Below are 23,045 nucleotides of genomic sequence, written 5' to 3'. Positions count from 1 at the left end.
GTATCAGGCTATCACTATAGCCTCTTAGCCCTGCCGCTGAGCTTACCTGGGCTACTCATGGTGGTATTCAGGCTATCACTGTAGCCTCTAGCCCTAGCAGTTGACTTTAAGCTTACCTGGGCTACTCATGGTGGTATTCAGGCTATCGCTGTAGCCTCTAGCCCTAGCACTTGACTTTAAGCTTACCTGGGCTACTCATGGTGGTATCAGGCTATCACTGTAGCCTCTAGCCCTAGCAGTTGACTTTAAGCTTACCTGGGCTACTCATGGTGGTATTCAGGCTATCGCTGTAGCCTCTAGCCCTAGCAGTTGACTTTAAGCTTACCTGGGCTACTCATGGTGGTATTCAGGCTATCACTGTAGCCTCTAGCCCTAGCACTTGACTTTAAGCTTACCTGGGCTACTCATGGTGGTATTCAGGCTATCACTGTAGCCTGTTGCCCTAGCACTTGACTTTAAGCTTACCTGGGCTGCTCATGGTGGTATTCAGGCTATCGCTGTAGCCTCCTATCCTATCTGGAGAGTCACTAGGCTCTGTGACTGAAAGTCTCTTAACTGGACTTAAAGGATTCTGGCCTGTAGATTCTAACTCCTCTATCATGTTAAAAGGGACGTAGCCTCGTCTGCCATTCATCTCACCGAGAAAGAAGCCGTCATCATCTTTGTCTCCATAAACCTATCAAGGACAAAGATTGCAACAATGTCAATCAAATAAACCCTCATGGTATGGAAGGTGTGTAACAGGGGTGGGGGGGAATGAGAAAAGGGTTGGCCCCCCCATTAAACTCAAAGTTAACTTCTTGCAATTATTACTTGTATTCTGTATCGACTAATTCGTGGAGGCGTTTTCCACTCACCCTTAAAACATCGCCCTCTCTGAAAGCGAGTTCTTCGTCATAGGCATCCACGTTCGGAGACATGCAAGCCGGGTCATAGTCGTAAAGGGCCACGAAATACCTCACGGTCGACTCGTCATTAATTTCTTCAGGTTCGCTGGCCGAGAATTCGTCGTCAAGGGTATCCTCTGTTCTGGAAGACCTGGACCCCCTGGAGCTCCGGGAACCCCTGGACCCCCGGGACAGCTTACGGTGCACCTCGCTAGAAGACTTCTCGTCGAAGTGACGAGAACCGACACCGTTCCAACTGTTGTGTGATGATGATGGATCCTTCGGTGAGCTGGGATGAGTCTGGTTGTTGGAGTTGACATCCCTCATCTCTTGTGGTGGTGGACCACTCCTACTACCCCTACTGGAAGTTGGAGGGGAAGACTTTGAGTTGTGGTGATGTGAAGGAGATGTAGGGGTAGGGGTTCTGTCCTCACTTGTCTCCTTGGTGATTTCTGTAGAAAATGACAACAAACAAGTGTTTAATATAAAAGCGGACTTATAAGGACTTTTCATGCAAGTATAAAAAATCTAACAACTTTTTTTTTCTTTTCTTTTCTTTTCTTTCTTCAGGGAGTCTTCCACATTGTTAAGCTTTTAAGCTTTCTGGAAGACTTCCCTACACTTTGTACTTTTGTGGCAAAACAAATAAATCAATAAACTTTATACAGGCTAACTGAGGGATGAAATGCCGAGCTCATCTTAGAGGCTATCTCAAACATCTGAAGTTTTGGCCAGAAATCCAAACCTACTCTTGTGCTTGAGCTTGCAACCTGCAAATTTAGAGTAGTTCAACGTTCTGGAAGGCAGTTACATTATGTGTGTGGAGATCAGATGGGCTTCTTGCTCAAACTTCATCATGGGGTAACTATCTAATGACCAGGTTAAACTGATTTTTAAATTAACCAGTGAGACAGACTATTGCAGATGAGTAAACCATGGATTGCTCCTAGATGACCAACACACCTTAATTTAGCCAACAACTGCTTCGACCCATGACCTCGCAGATACTACCTTATAACAACTTCATCATACCAATATACAACCACCTTGTTTGGAAACCAGCTCTGCTGGTGGGAGTAAGTGAAAACAAAATTCCACGTCACCCAAAGGACGACCGGCCACTGCCTGCGATATCAGTTCTGTTGTGTGATGTAATAATGGAGGGCAATTTACACTATTTGTGTTACAAAAATTCTAACCAAAGAGATCAAGAAGTGATACATTGAAAGAGATGAGCTTGTAAAATACATCCAAGACCAGCTTATTTCTCATCTAGAGAAGGCAAGTATGTTGTGGGACCCCAACTCTGTTATTAACATTAACATTCAGTGTTAGCTCAGTGGTTAACGCCAGTGCCTTTCATTCATAAGGTCCCGAGTTCGAGTCACTCCAAGATTAATGTTCGTCGTCCAGTTACAGAGTTGTTGACAATTGACAATTCATACTCATGGACGTTAAATATGAATCTAAGAGACTGACTTCGGTCAGCTTGCAGCTTTGATAAGCCAATGAGGCCTCTTCGCGAGTTGCTGCTTGCAGGAGGATCTAAAATACATATATACATACATACATACATACATACATACATACATACAACATAACCTACCCTCTATATCAGTCATTTTACACCACCACCTAAACAACAACAATTGTGAAGTGGCGAGATCTCCCAGAAAATATTTCATCACTATAACCTTTTGATTTCTGACCTATATGTGGCACGGTCCTCCGTGCTTTCATCGGGACCGGCTCGACCACCTGGTTGTGCGGCGACTGTTCGGTCTCTCGGTCCACATCCTGCTGCCTCCTGATGATTTGTATGGGAACCACTTTGTCCGGTTTGGTCAGCGATTCCAACTCTGGATCCGTGTCAAACTCCGAAGGCTTGGCATGCTGCAAGTGATGGAGATGAAATCCAAGAAACTGAAATCTGTCCTTTTAATGTTATTTCTCTTCTGCTTATTAAATACAGAGGAACTATGATATGAAATTACTTCAGTAAACATCCTACCATTGTTTTTATTTTGTTCATATGCAATGCATCCTTCATGAGAACACTTGTTTACAAGTAAGTCTATGATGCAGCGTGCCATTCTGAAATTCTGTCAAATATTTTTATGGTAGAAAAAAAGTCTGGCAAAATCTGGGATTTTTGGGCTACCACTCTCAACCCAAACTGGAGATCTTTGGTCTAATCTATTTCCTCAAAACAATCTCCTTCTTACAGGAACAGTCTTAAACCATTCCTACACTCTAGCACCCAATCATTGCTCTCTATGCACCCTGTGTCCACTAAATCTTATGGCGAGCGATCTTTCCAGTACTCCTCAACCCTCCTTTGGAATAATCTCCCACTCAACATAAAGAAGATCGTGTCTGTGGAGATGTTCAAAACTGTTTTGAAGATACACCTGTTTTCATTGTTATAATTGTTATGTTTACTCTTATTGTATATTGTGTACATATCTTTCACTTTCTTTTGTACAGCGCGGCAAGACTTTATTGTAAGTTGCGCTACATAAGAACTGTTTATTATTATTATTATTATTAAACTCACAGTGTGGATCCCATCTCTTACTTTTAAAACGTCGTCCATCCTCCTTTTGTCTTCGTCGTCTGCTCTCCTCCTCCTCCTCCTTGAGCTGCTGCTGTCGCTCAGCCCCGGTAGCGATGCCTCTCCAAACTCCGATACCTCCTCCTCCCTCTCCTCAATGATATCCGAAAGCTCGGAGCGGTCGCTATCGGAGACCGAGTCAGAGTCTTTCGGAGTTTTGGCGTCTCCTTTAGCCTGTTGAGAAAATAACTATGAACCTTAGAATGGATAGGCTCTCTTCAATCTTTTTTGGCCCTCATTTGTTTGCTGCAGCAGAGATGGAAATGCTTCTCAACTTCACAACGTTCAAGTTGTGATGGGTCCCAGGGTAAAAAGATCCCAGAGTGAGTAGTGAGGCATATGGCTATGGAAGTCTCAAGGTTGTAAAACCTGACAATAACAATTATGAAAGGTGGAAATAAATTCTCTCAATCCAATGAGATGAGCTAACTCTATACTGCTAGGGTTTTGGTGTGAGAGTTTGGGATCTTGAAATAAATCCCTCCGAGGGTTATTGATCTAGTAACTTTCATTTTATATAGAGAGAAGTCTGTATGTTCAAAAGGAGCAGAGCCAGTTGAATAAACAGTGTAAAATGATTTGATATGTATATATACAAAACATATATGGAAGACATATTGATCTTAAGAAACATGTATATTCTTGGTTTATAATAAATGTAAATAAAATATGTGAATTTGATAAAACAAACAGGTAGTAGACTGATTTTGATCTCCTACCTTGTTTGGTCCATTATCATTCACATCCTCTCCATTGGATGCTTTTGTCTTGGCCACCTTTTTCACAAATTTGTCTACGCTGTCTTCTTCTGATCTGGAAGTGTCCTTGTGGGATGAGACGTCTTGACTGCGAGAGCTGCTGTCCTCGTCATCTGCATTGTCATACATCGAACTCTGCGATTAAAAAAAAAACAAAAATCAAAATATTATGTAAACTAACCTTGGAAGATATAGCAAACATTTGTAAAAGAGAGAAAGAAATGGAACACAATGAAAGAAAGGGGGTTGGGTTGGAGGGGACGGCAAGTACGGTACCTTAAATGATACATCTCTTACAGGGTCATTGTCACTATAAAGTTAATGGTACTGAAGTCCAAAATTGATCCAGCTGCCTCACCAAAAGACATATATGCTTAAAGACAAATATTTTTTACTATGCTTGTAAAATAATAATATATTCAGGTTTTCAATCTATACCCTATATGAGCATCTGTAAACTAATGGTGCACGGCAAAATCTCTAGATGAGGAGAGGGAGACAGGACAGGGAGGGGGGGGGGAGGGGGAGGACAAAAGAAGGGTTGGATGGTGTCTAGAGCCACAGGGACAGTGATGTCACCAGGTCCCACTTTGCATAAAAACATGAGAAAAAGTATAAATGAGAATATACTATTCTTTATCCTCTACTTGACCTCTGCATGGCCTTTGGGCTGCAAACTGACTCAGCTCGCCATAAACTAACAGGCCTTTTTTTCCCTTAAAACTGATCAATGAACTTGTGAAATTGGATGCAATTTAATATGCAGTCTTCAAGAGTGGAAGGGGTCTGTAGGGGATAGGAAGATGAAGATGGCAATCTGTAATATGGCACGACTGTTTTTTCCAAATTATCCTCTTCAATGAGAGTCAACTTCCCCATGCCAACACAATTGCCTGTCATATTTTTTGAAATTGAAACTCAGTCTATTATAAACCATAAATGAACATAATTTGTTTTCATCAACTTTGACAGATTGTCTTTCATTTGTAACTTGGAAAGGACATGCACCTCACATCACCACAAGCTCCAATTTACTTTTCTATTCAGACCTCCTGAATCCACCATGCTGTTTTCAGTCCATGCAACCATACCTAGATACATACATGTAGGCTACATACATGTAGGCTACTGAAAACCCTACTGAAGTATCCTAAGCTTACCTAGATACATACATGTACTGTAGGCTACATACATGTAGGCTACTGAAAACCCTACTGAAGAATCCTAAGCTTACCTAGATACATACGTGTAGGCTACTAAAAACCCTACAGTAGTATCCTTATACATGAAAGGCAACACACAAACCTAACTATCATTATTGCTCTTTATGTGATAAAGATGAACTGTGATGGTCAATTTCCCCAAAACAGCCAAGCAAAAACATCATTCCATCTAGGAGATATCGAAGATTCCATGTCCCTTCTCTAAGACGTGATCAAGTCTAACTATGACATCATTTTAAATGCCACCTGTGCTTCAAACTTGCTATGTTTCTCTTTACTTATTACAATGTTTATTGTTCTGTTAAATGAGGTTGGTTATTGACAAATACAGAAACTAAAATATTGAACAGTCTTAACAAGACCTGGTGATGGCTATGGCTTTATTGTCAACACTTATTAACATTCCACCTTGAAAATAATTAAACAAGAAAAACCAGGTGAAAGTAAAAAGGTTTAGATCCTAGTGACACTATGACATCATAGGTTCATAAAATCACAGCCAACAGTCACAACATTTGAAGTAGGATTTATCTCCCAAACAGAGCAAGATTTTTGTTAGCTGTTTGAAGGGTGTGGCACATCACAAAGATCTCTAACATATGAGCTAAAGATGATAATTGGGCTTTGTGTCTCCTTTAAAGGAAGGAGAAGGTTGACCACAGCTTCAAGAACTCATGTAAAGGTATACACAACATTGCTAATTTGAATTTTTGGACAAAACAGTTAGTTTTGATCCCACTCTTGGGTTGTTAGAAATTTACAGTACGATCGCAAAATTTGCCTCTTTCCCTAGACCCCTCCCCCCTCCCTGCACTTATCAACCAAATTTATTTTGATGTCACAGCATGTTTCCCTAGCTAATGTAACTGAGAAAAGGGTGCAATGATTCATTCTTCCTTGCCAATTTTATGCCTCTAAAATCAAGACAATACCAAACAATGGCTGAGATGCTGTGACACAAATGTTTAGCCTCAAGCTATGAAAACAAATAAGAAATCTATTCCACAAAAAAAAATAGAGAGACAGAGAGGAATAAAAAAACAAATACAGGGAGAAAGAAAGAAAGAAAAGCTCAAACTAGAAAACTATTAAACAGATTAATATCTTCAGACTTTTAAATTAATGACATCATTAAAGACAGCAACTCAAAAACTAAACTTCCAAACTTTCGAGAAAATTACGCCATCGATATTTGCTGCATGCAGATCAAAAAGGATTAATATGTTTATCTTAAGTACAAATGAGACAAGGTTGTTAATATAACAGCGATGGATTGACGGCATATTGCTTCTCTAATTGGCACTAAATGTCAACTTTTGGATGTCTCATTTACTTTCAAGACCACAGTAGCGGGAGAAAAGACTAATGAAAATAATCATGATGAAATATTTCTACCTGAACATTAAATCGTTTTTAAGTTTCCAATGGTTCAAACACTGCCTGTTGTTGATCATGACTAACGTGATATAAAAAAAACATCACGATAATAAAAAAAAATATTAAAAAACAAAATAGTTAGAACAAAATTGATAGATTGTCGCTGGGAGCGATTTAACGTTCACCATATGTGGGTATCATTACAAAACTGAGTATCACATACTTTTCCCTTAACTTCCTTTTTTCTACAATGGAATGTTTCCTTCATCCAATGTATAAATGTAACATCTGTGAGATTTCGGATTTCTGAGATGTAGTTGTCTAGTTCCCCAAAAAAAATCTTTTGATGTAATATTAATTTTTACAAACAAGCTGATTTACAGAATGGATATTGCCAAATGAAAATATGGTATGCAATTATTTATTGATATAACTATAAGGATCGAGAAGGTGTGATTTGGTTGTACACCTTTCCCTTGAATTGGAAAGAAAATTGTTTATGGTTGATAAAAATTTTAAGTGCAGTCTGCACTAAACTGAACCCTAAATTTTTTGTCAGTGTACATATGCACACTGAGACTTCTGGGCCTCTTAAAATGACCTTCTAAATCCCCCCTCATAGGGACATGCGAGTATTAAACAAGCAAGACGGTAGCAACCTGCTTGCACTGTTACCCTCCCTGTACCTACAGAACATCTAAATCTACACACTTTCATGTTATTAATAGTTAATATTCAATCTCCTAAATTATCATAAACAAAGTGAAGAAAGAAGTTTGTTAGTCTACAAAAGATAAACACAGCATGACCACTTTTTTGCCAGATCAAATTTACCGAATCCTCATCATACAGGTGAAATTGACTATCCGTGTCAAAGGTCACCTTTTTCCTTTTCCGTTTGGACTGTTTGGGTTGCAGCGTGGATGAGAATGAACGTTCAAATGATAGATAGTTATTGATTTCAAAAAGACGATGAAAAACTATGGACCGACAAAAATACACACACACACACACATGTTTGTATTGCATTCAAACCGAGGACCCCATTGTATTTTCCATTGTTCAAATCCACGTACCCTAACCTTAACAATACCCCATACAATAGAATTCTTCCGAGGACGTGGTGATTCTTTAGAAATCACAACCGAGGACCTGGAATTCTTTTGTTCAAGTCCTTGGTCAGATAGCAAAACAAGCGCATACAAACCAAACAGGACGCTCTTAATTCAAGATGGCCACCGGAAATGGATTTACATATTGAATATGGGGTAGTATTTCAAAACTGTATGTACACAGCCAAGGTTAAATGAGTTAGGTAGAATTTAAGATATAGTAAAGCAGATATGTAAAAGAAACAAATCTAGTTTACTTGGAATTCATTTTGTTCCTAAAATTTACAGGTAGCATAGGTTAAGACCTACGACCTACTCTGTTTTACATTCAAGATGCGTATTTTCCTTCAAGGATTGGAGGACTAAACTATTGAAATCTATTCTTCATATATCTACTCGGGGAAGACATTACATGCATCACCAGTTTACCTCTGGTTGACAGCTAAAACTGAATCATATCAGAACTGACGATTTTAGTTTGAAAAATTAACTTGATTAAGACATTCATAGGTATTATAGTTTACAGGATGGTCCATGAGAGAATAATTTAACAAAACTGAACATTCTTGAGTTACATACAGTACAAAAGTTACAAACTGAAAAGCTATTCTTAATTATAGTAGAATTGTTATTGCTTTTACACCTGAAGTTTGTTAACTTTATCTCTAAGGATCTCATTCTTGCCATCAGAAAGAATAACAACATTCCCATTATATGGTAAAGTTTTTATAGAGGGGAAAATAAAAATAAACAGTTTGCTTGAATACTGTTACCAGAAAGCCAGTGTAGATATAAGCTATATTTGTTAGAGGGCTAGAGGTTTCCACACTGGCATGACCTACAAATGGCAAAGTGACAAATGGTACGAAGGAATGCTCGTACAAACCATTTTTAAAATTTTAATGTTTCTGATATCATTTGTTTTTGTGCACAATTTAACCCGCTTCACAAACATAAAAAAAAAAAATTAACTGGTGTCAAGGGAAAAAAAAAAAATTTGCTCATTATTCGGTGGAATTTATTCAGTTTTCATTTTGTTTAGCATTTTATGTTAAACTTCAGTAAAGACCACATTTTCTATAAAAGGTAAACTTCATTAAGTTTGTTAATGAATTCAATTAATTTTAAAAATAAGTTTGAAGTTTTCTGACCTTGGATTTACCAGTAACTCCTCCTTCTTTCTTGTCTTCAAGGAGTTGTGATTTTACTCTCCCTGGGATGGAGTCCGACGACTCGCCGTTAGGAGATATCGTCCTGACGATCACGTCCCTAGCTCTGACAGCTCTGAGACGAGACGTTGAAATTGCGACGCGATCCCCTGCATATGTAACGAGATGATGAAAGAGGTTAAAGGTCATTGCACCAATGAACATAATAATAATAATAATATAACATTGAGGATTTATAAGGCGCAGACATATCCACCGATAACGGTGCTCAAGGCGCATCACAATATTAACCTGGTCAACGATAACCTGTCAAACATAGAGACAATCCCTCCATATGGCAGCAGCTAAACAGTGCCCGGCTGACAGTTTTATCTCCCAGGTTCCCATTGATACACCTGGGTGAAGAGAGGCAATGGAGATAGAGTGCCTTGCCCCGAGGACACAACGCAATGATCTGGCCAAGACTCGACCATGGTAAAAGAGATTAAAATCAAGAAACCCAGCACAACTTTTATTTTCTAGTTATTTTCTAGTTTTCATGCTGCAACCTAAGATACAAAATAAAACCAAACAAATCTTTTAAAAATAGAAACCGAACAGTAAAAAATATAATTTCTTGTGTAAAAAGAAAGAGGGGGTGAATCTTTGAAGTATAATCTAAACTTAGGATTGCTTAATGGTTTAAGAAGGTCCCAAGAGTACTCTCTTGTACCCCATGTTGTCCCCATTGTTACCACTGCCCTCAACCCTCACTTTCTGTTTGTTTGTTTCTGCAGTCACCAACGAACAAGAAGATCGTATTTACCGGTTGGATTCAGGGTCTCTCCAACTTTAATATCGCTTGCGTAGACTACGTAACCGGACACGACAGCACCGTTTGAAAGACCGGATGTAGTTATGGTCACTGGTAGCCATTCTACCATAACTGTGGAGGGGTTTGGTCCGGGTTTAACCTGCACATCAAGAGGGGGGTCTGGAAGCCCTGTAAGGGTCACAAGAAAATGACAACAAAATCAATAATGTTTCATTCATTTGTGCTAAATCTCATAAACTGATGCATAATAGAAAAGTGCAACAGGGGCGAAAAACCCTGCAGGGTTGCATGCAGAGGGGAGGGGGGGTACAGGATGTCATGTCCCCACAAGACTTTTGCGAAAAACCTGAAAAGTATCAATTTTCATGAAATGTACCAATTTTTCCATTTTCAGAAAAAGTTTTAAGAGCTTATGCTTGTAAATGAAAAGGACCTCTTTTGGTAAAATAAAAGTGTCCTTTTGTTGACTGCAAATAGAATTTTGTGATTTGGAATGTACAATGGATTCCTTTCTTGCAATGTTTTGGGGTAATTTTTTGGTTCCCCCACCCTTTCCCCTTCCCCCTCGCAACACTAAAATCAGACAGTTCATTGTCCCTCAAAGTTTGTGCTCTGCAGCGTGAGTCCTTCTGCACCACCTCTGGAGTGTGGTATACTTCTGACAAAAAATAAAATAGATTCTCCACATGTACAAAACAGAATGGTAGAGAAAAATATTAAAAATACTGCTCAGTATTCAAGGTGGACTTTAATAGCAATAATAGCATTAAGAATCATAAACTTATACAGGGATGTATAGGAAAAGCTGAAAAATGGAAGAAAAAAATGTTGATGAGATTCAACAACTGGTATGTTTATGGAGGAAACTGAAGGAAAGCAAAGTTACTATATGACCTAACCATCACAACCATTATAAATGTATGGTAACCATGGCATAATACAAACCTGCTAACACAACTCACCTTATTATGTCCTATAGAAAGTGCATGTCCATGTAACAAAAAGTACACTTTCCCCACAATATATCATTCAAAAACAAGAACCTTAATTACCTATGGCTATTGCCTTACGAGGGTGTGGATCATGGGGATCTTAATGTGCTTATGCAGAGGGTGCTGTTTATCGGTAGGAACTAGATAAGGATGTTATGACAGGGCCCCCTCTGTTGAATTTAGGGGCATGGCAGAAGATCCTCACTGGGTGCAATACAATGCCACCTCATGAATATTAATGAGTGAAAGTTGTCTGAAGTTAAAACCAAAGGTTTTTTCTCTATTTCAAATTCCTTCTTTCTATCGTCAGATACCATAGCTTATATTATCTCATGGACTTCTGTTCATATGTCACAATATCATTTTCAACATATTTGTAACATTGTATTGAAATATTTTGTTTCTGTCATATGAGCACACAAATTTGAACTGAATTGAATGTTAGTTTACAGTATGGTTGAATCAGATATAAAATTTATTGTACTAAATTTTCCAGCAGGTCTCAAAATTATTTTTATCAAGGTGTTAATTTTCCCAAACCATTAACAGCATTGAACATGTTGTTTTTGTCAGAATCCCTTAAAATCATACAATGGAGAAAAAAAATTGGAAATAATAAACATAGCTCAAATTAGACAAAAAGAAGAAAAAACAATCTATTTTTAATTTTTGGAAATCCTGTTCAATCTTTAAATTAAAAAAAAAACACTTCAAAAGGCTCTCCTTTGTTCTGAAATAGAATTGAAAAAACACAGGGTGCTTGTATGCCCTAGCTTGGAGCCCTTAGGGAGACAAAACACTTGCAGTTAACTTATTTTTGCTGTACGTACTTGGGGCGATTTTATCGATTTAATTTGGCCAAACTAAAAATAACTTTTGACCACAAAGTAAAATACAAAAATATATCAGTAGCACAACCAAGGAGTTTTCATATTTAGTATTGATGATTTTGGAAGCTCCAAATATATTTGTTTGCTTAAAATGGTCCAACAAGTAGAAGCTCTGTTCCGGCACCCCCCTCACTCCCCCCCCCCAAAAAAAAGGAAAAAAATAAGGGGAAAACAAGAATCACACTACTATTGGTTTTAAGAACTAAATCTCCACCCAAGAAAAAGAATTGGATGCAGTCACTTCTTAATGAGTGAATGGTACAAATAAGAAGGATGGAAGATGAAATGGGTATTTGGAAATTGGTCGTAACTTTTATTTTCAAATAAAAAAGTACATAATGATAACATGTCTACCGAGAGAAATTTTTTGGTCACTGAGCCATTTCCCAATATTTATTAATAGACTTTTGTATATTTAACCCTTATTTTCATCATGGAAATTAAGTATGGCTCATTACGTCTTTAAGTGTTAAGGCTGAGTAAATGAAGTTTTCCATCGTTCGTTCAGGAACTTTATAGAAACCAAGGGGATGGTGGGAGGGGTGGGGGGGCGCTTCAAACATTCTCTCTGGATAGCATTGGACAGTAAATCATAAGACACACTCTTGAAATTCCCTGAACGATGTTCTACATCTCAGTTTGGAGCATTAAATACACTTGATCTTGACACAAATTCAACAAAAACAAAATATAAACAAAGGATATTGGTACCACTGACAATCCAACAGGTCAAAACGTACAGTAAACTTATAAATTCTTGAAAAACAACTGAACAACACACTTAAAAGATGACTTAAGGGCAAACAACACACTTTCTGACGAGCTATGAAAGACTAATACAAGTAACAAAGACCAGTGCTTGCATTCAATAACTTTTTTTTTTTCACTTTTGGAAGAAAAGTGCTTTTGAACATTAAAGGCTCATCACTCAAAGTGGCTGGACTATGAAGTTTAGCACAAAGATCGATAAGATATTAGAAGACATATTTTGGTCTCACATAACAACTTTACTAAAATGCATTAAAGAAGTACAAAAGATGGATAGTATGCAATTTGATCATGGTTGTACCATGTGACAATTGACTCCAAGCTGCTCCCCCCCCCCCCCCCCCCCCCCGCAAAAAAAACCCCTAAAAAGACAAAGACTTGGACCGAACTGATGAGCAAACATCAACATTGCCATCAGCATCTATTTTACCTAAAAGGAAACCCAAGAGTTTCTATCTATTTCATAGGAATATATCTCAAGATACAAAGAGAAGTAGAAACATGACCTCTGTGCTAAAAGGTTCTAATTTTGTGGACTAAAACTAAAGAAACAATGCCTTAAGTCATCCTTTTAAAACAATCAGTACATTGCAACATGACTAACAGTTTTGAATTTAAAAAAAATGATACAACAATTTAAAATGGGCCCAAATGGTACCAAAGCATGGAATTATGTCAAAGGTTGAATGTAGCAGCAACAAACGTGGGTAAAAGTATCAAATATATCCGACAAACGACCTGTGGGAAGGGGTGGGGGAGGGGTTGGGGAAGGGAGTGAAAGGGAAGCTGGATAGATTCATGGTTTAGCAAGTTGGGTTTTTGATATTTTGGTTTGTAGAAAATTGTCAGCATCGATTGAGGAAAGGATGCAAATATTTGGCTGGCTAAAGATAGGTGAGGTTGGGTTGCAAAGCAATTTTGGGAAGGTATTACCTTTGTGGTGCTTTCTGCGTTTACGCCCTGATAGGTGGAGATAATGAAGGATAAGTGAGGGACACTTTGAAGAAGAGTTGTTGTTTATGTTTTATATACATGGTTCTTGTAAAATTAAATTGACCAATGATCTGCCTTTGTTATCAAAATATAAAAATACTTTTATATATATATATATATATATATGGAAAAATTTAGACCAATTGCAAGAATGTACACTTGTGTCCTCTGATTTAGGTAAGTGCAAATATGAGAATCTTCAAAGTCAATTTCAAAGATTTTTCCTTTTAAGATATCAATCCTTAGTCTGACAAAGTTCTGTGAGTATAATTGATTAGTTTGTTACTATACCTGTAGCGTGAACATCGGAGACAAAGAGATATGTCAATTTCATTAAGAAGCCTCTGTAACGAAGACTAGCTATTTACATAACAATGTTTGAGAGCGGCACACTTATATCGCTCAACCTGCCATCACCCCCCCCCCCCCTTCCCAACATAACATTACACAGAGTCTTAGGCAAATAACTCACGTTGCTAAGCGACGACACATTCAAATTTGCTTGTAGTGTTTGCAATCCAGTGCACTACCTTTTCATTTCAATTCGGAATTCAGTTTGTCTCTTGTTCAAATAGAACATCGCGAACATTCATATTTGCTTTCATGTCATCCGTCTACTGCTAAATTAATGGAACTTTTCAAACAAACAGAAGCAGACAACTGACACTGGCCGATCTACTTTAGCAACTTGAATCCCGCTGATAAAGTTGAAGGTTTGTTCAGACGAGGTGAATTTAATTGAGTAAACTATGTTCTGCCCAGAACTGCAGACAGAAATATTCAGAAAGAACTCTTTGATCGATATCCTTGAGTTTGGGAAGGTCATCTCTGATTTATTCTGCTTTGTTTTTAAAACGACTCTCTTATTTTCCAGAGAAGATAAAGAGAGCAGCATCAAACTAATAACTATAGAAAGTATTTACATTCCATCATTTCTGCTGTCAAGACATGCTCCTCTATTCCAAAATCCCCTTTTCGAACTTTGTGAGTTTGAAATGATGTCGGGCATATCCTTTATACAGTCGATAATATCTAAATATATTTTGCAGTTTAATAACACCAAGTTTTTACAGTTTTTTTTAATATACTTTACTTATTTTTACTTTATATAGTTGACACTTAACTTGAACATACATTTATAATATTCTTGATAGATATTTGGAACAAAACTCAATATATATTTGGCACTTCACTAAAGTTGGTATTTAACTTGATATACAGTCCGCACTATACATGATACACCACTGACTCTTCAGATGGTATGCAGTTGGCACTTTATATGAAAAGTCATGTAGAGATGTAGAGAGCAATTAACTAAATTACTACATAGTTGGCACTTTACTTGATATCACAGTGGTCACTTAACTTGATATCTAGTTGGTACTTTATTTGTACAGCAATGGCACTTAATAGCCTAAGAGAGAAAAAAATTCACATTTTAACTTTTGCAACAAACTCTGTGTAACATCTTAAAACTGATAAGACAAACAACAGAAGTCTGGCCATCTTTACTCACCGCCGGGAAGCGTTTTGAACTCAATTTCGGCTGCCAAGTTACTGTTGATTCTCTCATCGTGTGATGTCCTGCGGCCTTTAGCCAAAACTTTGATTCTGTAGACAGAGAGCGGAGCTAGACCTCCGATGGAATAATGATGGATGCCCGGCTTGAGGAGATGCTGCTCTTTGCCGTTAATGAAGACAGCGTGCGCTAAGTTACTGTTGCCGGGGACCCAGCTGACTTGGGCAGAGGAAGGAGTAACGTTGGAAGCCTTAAAATCAGTCGGTGTGATGGATGCCTCTGTAGAGAAGATGGAAAAAGAGAAAAATGATAAATAACAAAAAAACAAATAAATAAAGATGGCATTTCTATGGATGGTGCTTGCCAAGAAACTGTTGCCATGGGAACCTGCTGACTGCAAGGCATAAGAAGAGGTGACCATCGATGCATTCAAATCAAGCTTCTTTTAATAACGCCATCTTTAACAACCACCAAGTTTAACCTCTGATAAGACCTCAAATGTTTAACAGTGTACCGAAACTTTTTCAAAAATACACACACTCATGTTCTACACATATATTTCCAGATACAGGAATGCCTCCATGCAGGATGAAACAATGAGTTATTAAATTTCTTCTCTCTCTGATCAAGTTTTGGTCTCTACGTTACTCGTTTGTTGGTCTCTACGTTACCGAGGCAACAAAAATATTTGGGAAAAAAAGAAGGTGTCATTATAGAATTCAATAAAAGTGACCTTTTAGCTTCGTTTCTTCAATCGATTCAAAATAAACGTAAACCTGCATAGAGGGTTTGAACGACTTATTACCTGGACCAATCATGATAGAGCACGAGGCGTCGTCTGATTGGCCTTTGGTGGTGACCGTCCGCACAGAGATCCTGTACGTATCTCCCGGTCTGATATTCTCGACTAGCGCCCTCGTCTTGGCGTCCCTTTTGGTATTGCATCGAAATTGGCCGTTTACGTAGACTCGGAATTCTTCGACCTCCTGTCTCGCTATGGTATCAGGGTGCACCCATGAAATTATTATACTATTCTTCAGTTGTCTTTCAAGATTAAGTTTCATTGGAGCTGGAACTAGAGGAGTTGAAAAAAAGAAAAGAAAAAAAAGATCAAACATCATTTGCTTCATTGCATATATCACAGTGTAGTTCCAACAGCGGCTACAACTTTGCAACTTACAGGACATGAATATTACGCCCTTCCTCAAAGTGTTGGAGCCGAATCCCCTCGCCCTCAAACCCCATGCAGCAGAGAATTCCTGGCTACAGGCCTATGCAATGTACATCCCAGCATAATATAGAGCTTCAAAGTTGATTTAACCCAAATAGACTTGCCAACTTTAAGGGTTACAGATTGGAGTCCTGCCATTACATTGTGTCCTTGAGTAAGGAAATTAATCTCCACTGCCTCCCTTCATCCAGGTGTATAAATGGGGACCCGCGAGGTTAAACTTGTAAATATAGTGGCGTGTGCCTGTTTGTGGCTGCACCCTATGCTAAGTCCCCCCAGGGGACACGTAGATGTGGCACACAGCAATGCCTCCAGAGGGACACTGTATGAAATTTACACACTTCAGTGGTTGGGTGTTACAAGTTACCAATGACCAGGGGATAACTGAATTTGAAGTCGTGCGAGAAGGCCTTGCATCAATAAAAGATGGTATACCTGCAACTTTTAACTTTATTAGGTAATGACTCATCTTGTTCTACATTCTCCCTCAGCGAATCTTTTTTCTCTCTGTGACAGAAACATTCATCGATGACACCACTCGAGCCCTAGTGGCACATGAGACATGAATGTTTTAAAGAGCAGAAGAAAACCGCAGATGTTCTTCTGAATATTTGATCGAGATTGCCAAGATTCTAACGGAAAAGACAAGAGCCTCCCTGGAGATGGTCATTAACCTAAAACAATGCTAATTGAAGTCGTAAGTATCAATTACACTTTACGAAGTCAGTCACCTGAACTTCAAAATTGAAAGTTTTTTCCCTCTAGTTTAATGATAAAACATACGCAAACCAAAGGAATAGAAAAGATGAAAAGTATAGAAACACGTAAAACCCACACCTTCAATTTGTTGGGAAAGGAAAACATGAGGAAAATGTCATAAAATTCAAAGGCTTTCTTGGTTATTTGTCGGCAAAGCAAAAACTAGCAACTTTTAAAAGACAAGCATGTAAAAGTGTTTTGAAAATAGAGCACAAAATTGGGTCAAAGAATTATACAAAAAAGAAAAGAAAAGAAAGTTTTTGATGGATCTAAGGAAAGGGAAAGTGTATTGGTCTTTCTGGTATAAAAGTAAAAAGAATTATCTTATTCATATCAAAGGCATGCATCCTTCTTTACCAAAAGTACATGTGTACTTTGAATAGGCTGCATGCATTTTGAATTTCCAAGTTGCTCGATAGGAGAAATTGAATCGCTGCATCTTTTCTTGAAACAGATTTTAAACCATAATTTGCAGTAACGATATTTATAGAGCTCATCTTTGGTTTATGCAAGTTGTTTAGGGAGGGTTCAATTACGAAAGATGGAAAGGTTGAATGACACAAAGCCCACACGGTCACTGTTTCTCACAATTGTTTTTTTCTGGGGGGTGGGGAGGGGGGGGAAGGTACTCTTTTCTCCTCCTCCTAAAACAATCCTACCTTGCAGAAGTGATTCAGAGTTTATGTCGCTCATAGACGCTAAGGAGTCTCCGGCCAATTTCAGCTGTTGTCTACTTTCGTCCTCTTCCTCTACCTCTGGTATATCTTCCAGATCGCTAGGATGGTCGGTACTGCGATTATAAGTGGCCAATTCGTCTGGGTGGTAGGACAGATCGGGGAAGAGAGAGTAGTAGCAAGAGAGAGAGAGAGAGAAAGGTTGCCAGAGAATGGGTAATAGCAAAGTTCCTGAATGAGGGCAGCAAACTTGATACCATTTATTGTCATGCAACTGCAGACTTTTAGAGTCTTACCACCAAGAGAGAAAGAATGTAAGAACAGCATTTTCATATTGGGGAATGCGTACGTATTGGGAAACAGTACAAACGAAACAGTACAAATTTAGGTTAGTCTGAACCTCTATTAAATGGTGAAAATTATTTTGTCTGATTTGATGATCACAAATAATTAATATTTTCTTAATAACTGATCTTGAAATCAACAATATAATTGACAAATGGAAGGAATTGAATGGAAAATGGATAAAAACATAGTTAGAAGGAAAATATCATGATGCAAGAAAAGGGTAAGAACGAGGACAAAAAAGAAAAATTTCACCAAAAAAAGAGAAGGTTTTATGACTGGATGTTAAGATCAAAAGCCTTCTTTAAAAAAGAAAAGCTAAAAAAAAAAAAAAAAATATTGCCCTATAAATCTGCAAGTTGTGAGATAAAAACAAAATACAGCTGCATTTTAAAAGTGTTAGAAAAATAAAATCTAACTTGAATCAATTGATACGTTATATTCAATTAATTAAAGAATTCCTCGGTGTAAATAATTTTTCCAAGCAATCTATCACATCTAATTTATATTCTGTACTATACTATAAGTCTATACTTGACGAGGAAGAAGGAGAAGATCCAAATTTCGCTCAACGAGGCTGATTCAATTTACGCCGTGACACGAGAAACCGACAGAAATCACTCGAGGCAGAATGTTCCAGGCAACTTACTTGCAAATGCTAGAGGTGGCACCCTCTTTACATCGGTCTCATCGCTGCTGTTAAATGACAAATCACTTATCACATCTCCTGTAATACGAAGAGAAAAATGAGGACATTACAGAAACAGACCATGGAGAAAAACCTGAGATCTAACACAGAAAGTAAAAACAAAACCAAAGCAGAAAAAAAGAAGAATTATATTAAAAGAAGAAAATAGAAAGAAAAAGAAAAGAGAGGAGAAAAAGAAAGCACATTCAAGAATATGATACGAGATGATGGCAAGCATCACTTATAAATTATTCAAGTTTCTCTGGGATGATAATTTCTACAGGGAATATGTTACATTAAAGTGCAGTTTTATTTTCATCGGCTAAAATGCAGTGAAAAATTGTTGCAACTCGATTGGGAATAGTATCAGCAGATAATCCATTGATCGATGGCTGGATACTAAATATTGTTCTTCAACGATGGCAACATCTCGTCCTGCTTTCCGAGCCCTCTTACATCAGGTATCAACAAATGGAACGCAAGATTTCTCTTTTGGGAAAATTAATACAGGTTTCGGGGCAAGAAAATGGGTTATCTTCAGAGTCTGGGTAAACAGATTGTGTGAAATATTACAAGTAACATAATTCAAGTGGTTGTTTGATATGCCTAGGGCTAATGAAACCTTGCCACTTCAAAGTGAGGGAGTGTAGGGTGGACAGAGAGAGAGAGAGAGAGAGAGGGGGAGAGATTGTCTGAGAATAAACTGTCATCATCATCTATAAAACTCTGTTCTGATTTATAAGGAATGGTGCACATTTGATCAAATATAGTATGGTAAAGTACACAACCTTTTTCTTGCCCCTCGATCTTCTACCCTTTATTTTAATGCCGAAAATGGTCAGTTAACGTATAAATTTAACGAATCTTTTCAAAGTAATATCACATGTTTAAATGAAAGAGAGAGAGTGAGGCCCTTATAACCGGAGGAACCTACAAAAGAGTGTGACCTAGCTGTGTCATTCTTACCTTCTGCTTGCGAACCGTTCTGGTGCAAGACATCTAAAATTCTGTCATCTGAAAAATAAATCATGATGGATATGGAATGTTGAAATATATATAACATCATCAATATATATGCATGATGTTACAGGGTGATTCAAATAATTTTTTTCTAGTTTGTAATCAAGTCAAGACATTTATCATCTGTGCAAAGTAGATACAAAGATAGAAAATGGCTGGTACACTCAGAGAGGTAGACTATACAACTATTCTCACATATAGATTAAAATCGATGAGGTAGAGCCTTATAACTGGCTAATTGCCATGAACACCAAAGCAATGCACTGCTATCTATGAGCTGTCAGTGAACATACTTGTATAATATCAAAGGCATCATGAATTAAAGTCCCTGAAGAGGGAATTCACTGGTTGTCGGAGAGAGAAAGCTGCTTCTCTTTTTGAGGTGGACGGAAAACGAACAGATCATGATTTACACAAATGGGAGGTTAACGAGGTAGTGCCTCATATACCTCACTGTCAATGTAGAACACTGCTTATCCGAAAAAGAAATTTAACTTCCACTCATTGTCTCAAGGTGGACAGACAATGAACACCCCTGGCAGAGGGATACAATTTTAGGAGGTATTGCCTATTATACCTCACTGTCTTTAAAATTAGAGAAGATATTACAGATGATAATAATTTAATAATCATAAAAGTGTATAAGGAGAAGTGGGCAATATTTAACATTGATTTCCGCATAAAAGTCATCCACTGAAGATCCCATACTTCAGGTGCACCTTGCACCATTATTGAGCACAAACAGTGCGAAACCTTCACCCCATTGCTATTATTACGATTGATAACCAACCCATTTCTGTACTTGGTCTCCTCAAAATATACATATGTAACCATATTGAGCAACATGTACCCATTTACTATACTAGCAGCTGAATCAAAGCAAAGAAATATATACAAAGAAAAAATTCATTTTATGCATGCAAATGAATCAACGACTATCATTAACATTGAACTGCAGGGGCTCTGACGTCAATGGCAACCCAACACCGACAAATTTACATGTCATTCATATAGAATGTAAATGATAAACACAGAAAATGTGTAATTTATGGTAATCATACCATAAATACGAACAAGACATAATAAAAATAAAAATAAAAAAAATTATAAAAAAAACCCACATATGAAGGAGACAAAATATGCATGATAATATATTCCCTCTACCAGGAGGAAATGTGTTTAAAAAAAAATGAAGAAATGTTGCCAAAGGTCACTTCTCAGATAAATCTTGAAGATTTTCTATAAGACTCAAATGGGTTGTAGAAGCACTGAAATAAATTTGAAAGGTGACCTTTGAAAGGGCGGTGTGACAACTGGATGAGTAGAAGAAATAGCTGCTGTAACCTTATTAGCAATATTATTGAAGAAAGATCTCATTCTTATGAACTTTTCCACTTGGATGGTTATAAGAGAGCCTGTGTTCATAAGTAATTGTAGTAAGTAATCGTGCAGCTTAGATAAGTGATGTCAACATATCAAAGAGAAGCCATATACCAGCAAAAATGAGAAACCTTAAATAACTATATGACACTAGTTGGTTGTTTTAATGATAATGCATAAGGTTGAAATTTTTATTGATTGTTTTTTATTTCAAATCTATTGTTGTCTCAAACATTATGAGTACCTTTGAAGTATGAAGCTTTGTGAATACTGACTACAGAAACAATGCCAATTAGCTGTAGAACAAGGAAAATCCAAATGTGGAAGAAACAAGAGAGGTGGGGACATGGGTGCCAGGTTTAGGACATGGGTGCCGGGTTTAGGAGGAAACGTGTATAGAAATATGAGGGAAGGCCATGCAAGATGGGTCCAGATATATATATATATTTCAAAGCATGTTTGGTCTCTAAAAGAAAGTAATAGAGCCTTCCAAATCTCCTGGTCCATTGTCAGGAGATCAAACACATTGATCAACAGCTCAGGTTCTTGTAATTTATGCCAGGCCGAGAAACTAGCAATAATAGATCATTCTAGCCCTAATCTCTTGAACAAAAGATCAAAAATCCTCGCAAGCTGCAGACACCAACAAAAACACCCCCAAAATAAAGTCAAAACTAAGATGAAAGAGAGATAGCTTTTTAGTACACCTCCCGACGATTGCTAGTAAGCATGAAACTCTGAGTAGAGGTTTGGTTGCAAAAATCAATCTATATATAAATATATATTTCTATTTCTATATATATATTTCTATATATATATATATATATATATATATATATATATATATATATATATATATATATATATATATATATATATACATATATATATATATACATATATATATATATATGTATATATATATATATATATATATATATATATATATATATATATATATATATATATATATATATATATATATATATATATATATATCTGATCTGAACCAATGATGTAAAGGAGTGTCACAAAGGATGAACACAATGGTTGTAGTAGTAAAGTAAAGGCAACTGCTCTCGCGCAGCATAAAAAAATGATTATTTATAGCAGGCTGCAGTGCCATCATATAATACCACGAGTTGCTATTTTGGCAAAGTAAATTTTAGTACCACTGCCAAGTTGACTGAAATAATAACAATAATAATAATAATAATAATAATAAAGAGATATTTGTGACTCTATATGATCATGGTCAAGTTTATGCCATTGTTATTTGATAACATAAAGAATACCAAAGGGATAACTTAAGATTGTATCTATGCTATGAAAACTCATACAGTATGACATCACATGAAGGGTGCACACTATGATGAGACTGTCCATTGCCCATACCCCATGCATTATACGAGTGGTGAAAGCATAACATGTGCAAGGAGCGGTATGTAAGGAAGCCATGAATAGATATAAAAACATTAGTACCTTTGTTATCAAATAAATCCTTTGTATCTAATCAAGAAAACCAAAAATAAATAGAAATGATCCCTTGTGAAAATGGCATTGGTATATTACGAACGCTGTATGGAAGCAGGCACATGTTATATGAGACACAAGCTTAGAAAACTTGTCTTCTACAAACTGGAAATGACTTTTCTGCAAAATGCCAAATAAATGCCATGACCAATTAGACTTCTTGTGGGCAAAGGATCTAGATACCGCGATGATTAAATCAAATTAAACTTAAAAAAATTATCGATGCGGTTGTGAAAGATAATGCTATTCTCACATACTTGCTTTGAGGGATCAAGCTAGAATATTTTCATGATTAAGAT

The 23,045-nt window shown here is 37.2% G+C and overlaps 1 protein-coding gene across 10 annotated transcripts in view; it reads right to left on the bottom strand.

Annotated features, from left to right (window-relative positions):
- The window catches only part of LOC139980500 (RIMS-binding protein 2-like), a 192,495-nt gene that overhangs the window by 17,130 nt on the left and 152,320 nt on the right, over positions 1-23,045 (bottom strand). For 5 of the 10 annotated variants that reach the window (XM_071992162.1, XM_071992155.1, XM_071992159.1 and 2 more), the window contains 14 exons: positions 22,696-22,722; positions 19,780-19,827; positions 18,775-18,852; positions 17,766-17,921; positions 15,922-16,191; positions 15,114-15,395; positions 13,538-13,564; positions 9,946-10,122; positions 9,123-9,289; positions 4,221-4,394; positions 3,466-3,675; positions 2,582-2,780; positions 858-1,339; positions 466-676 (listed from right to left, as the gene is read on the bottom strand). In XM_071992162.1, the coding sequence (XP_071848263.1) occupies positions 466-676; positions 858-1,339; positions 2,582-2,780; positions 3,466-3,675; positions 4,221-4,394; positions 9,123-9,289; positions 9,946-10,122; positions 13,538-13,564; positions 15,114-15,395; positions 15,922-16,191; positions 17,766-17,921; positions 18,775-18,852; positions 19,780-19,827; positions 22,696-22,722 (2,508 nt within the window). The remainder of the gene's footprint in view (positions 1-465; positions 677-857; positions 1,340-2,581; positions 2,781-3,465; positions 3,676-4,220; positions 4,395-9,122; positions 9,290-9,945; positions 10,123-13,537; positions 13,565-15,113; positions 15,396-15,921; positions 16,192-17,765; positions 17,922-18,774; positions 18,853-19,779; positions 19,828-22,695; positions 22,723-23,045) is intronic. The other 5 variants (XM_071992156.1, XM_071992160.1, XM_071992158.1 and 2 more) reach the window with 5 other exon arrangements.

Source organism: Apostichopus japonicus, chromosome 15, assembly GCF_037975245.1.
Source record: "Apostichopus japonicus isolate 1M-3 chromosome 15, ASM3797524v1, whole genome shotgun sequence".
NCBI classification, from domain to species: Eukaryota; Metazoa; Echinodermata; class Holothuroidea; order Aspidochirotida; family Stichopodidae; genus Apostichopus; species Apostichopus japonicus.
The sequence above is the reverse complement of the archived record's forward strand: the minus strand, read 5'-3'. Positions and strand labels throughout refer to the sequence as shown.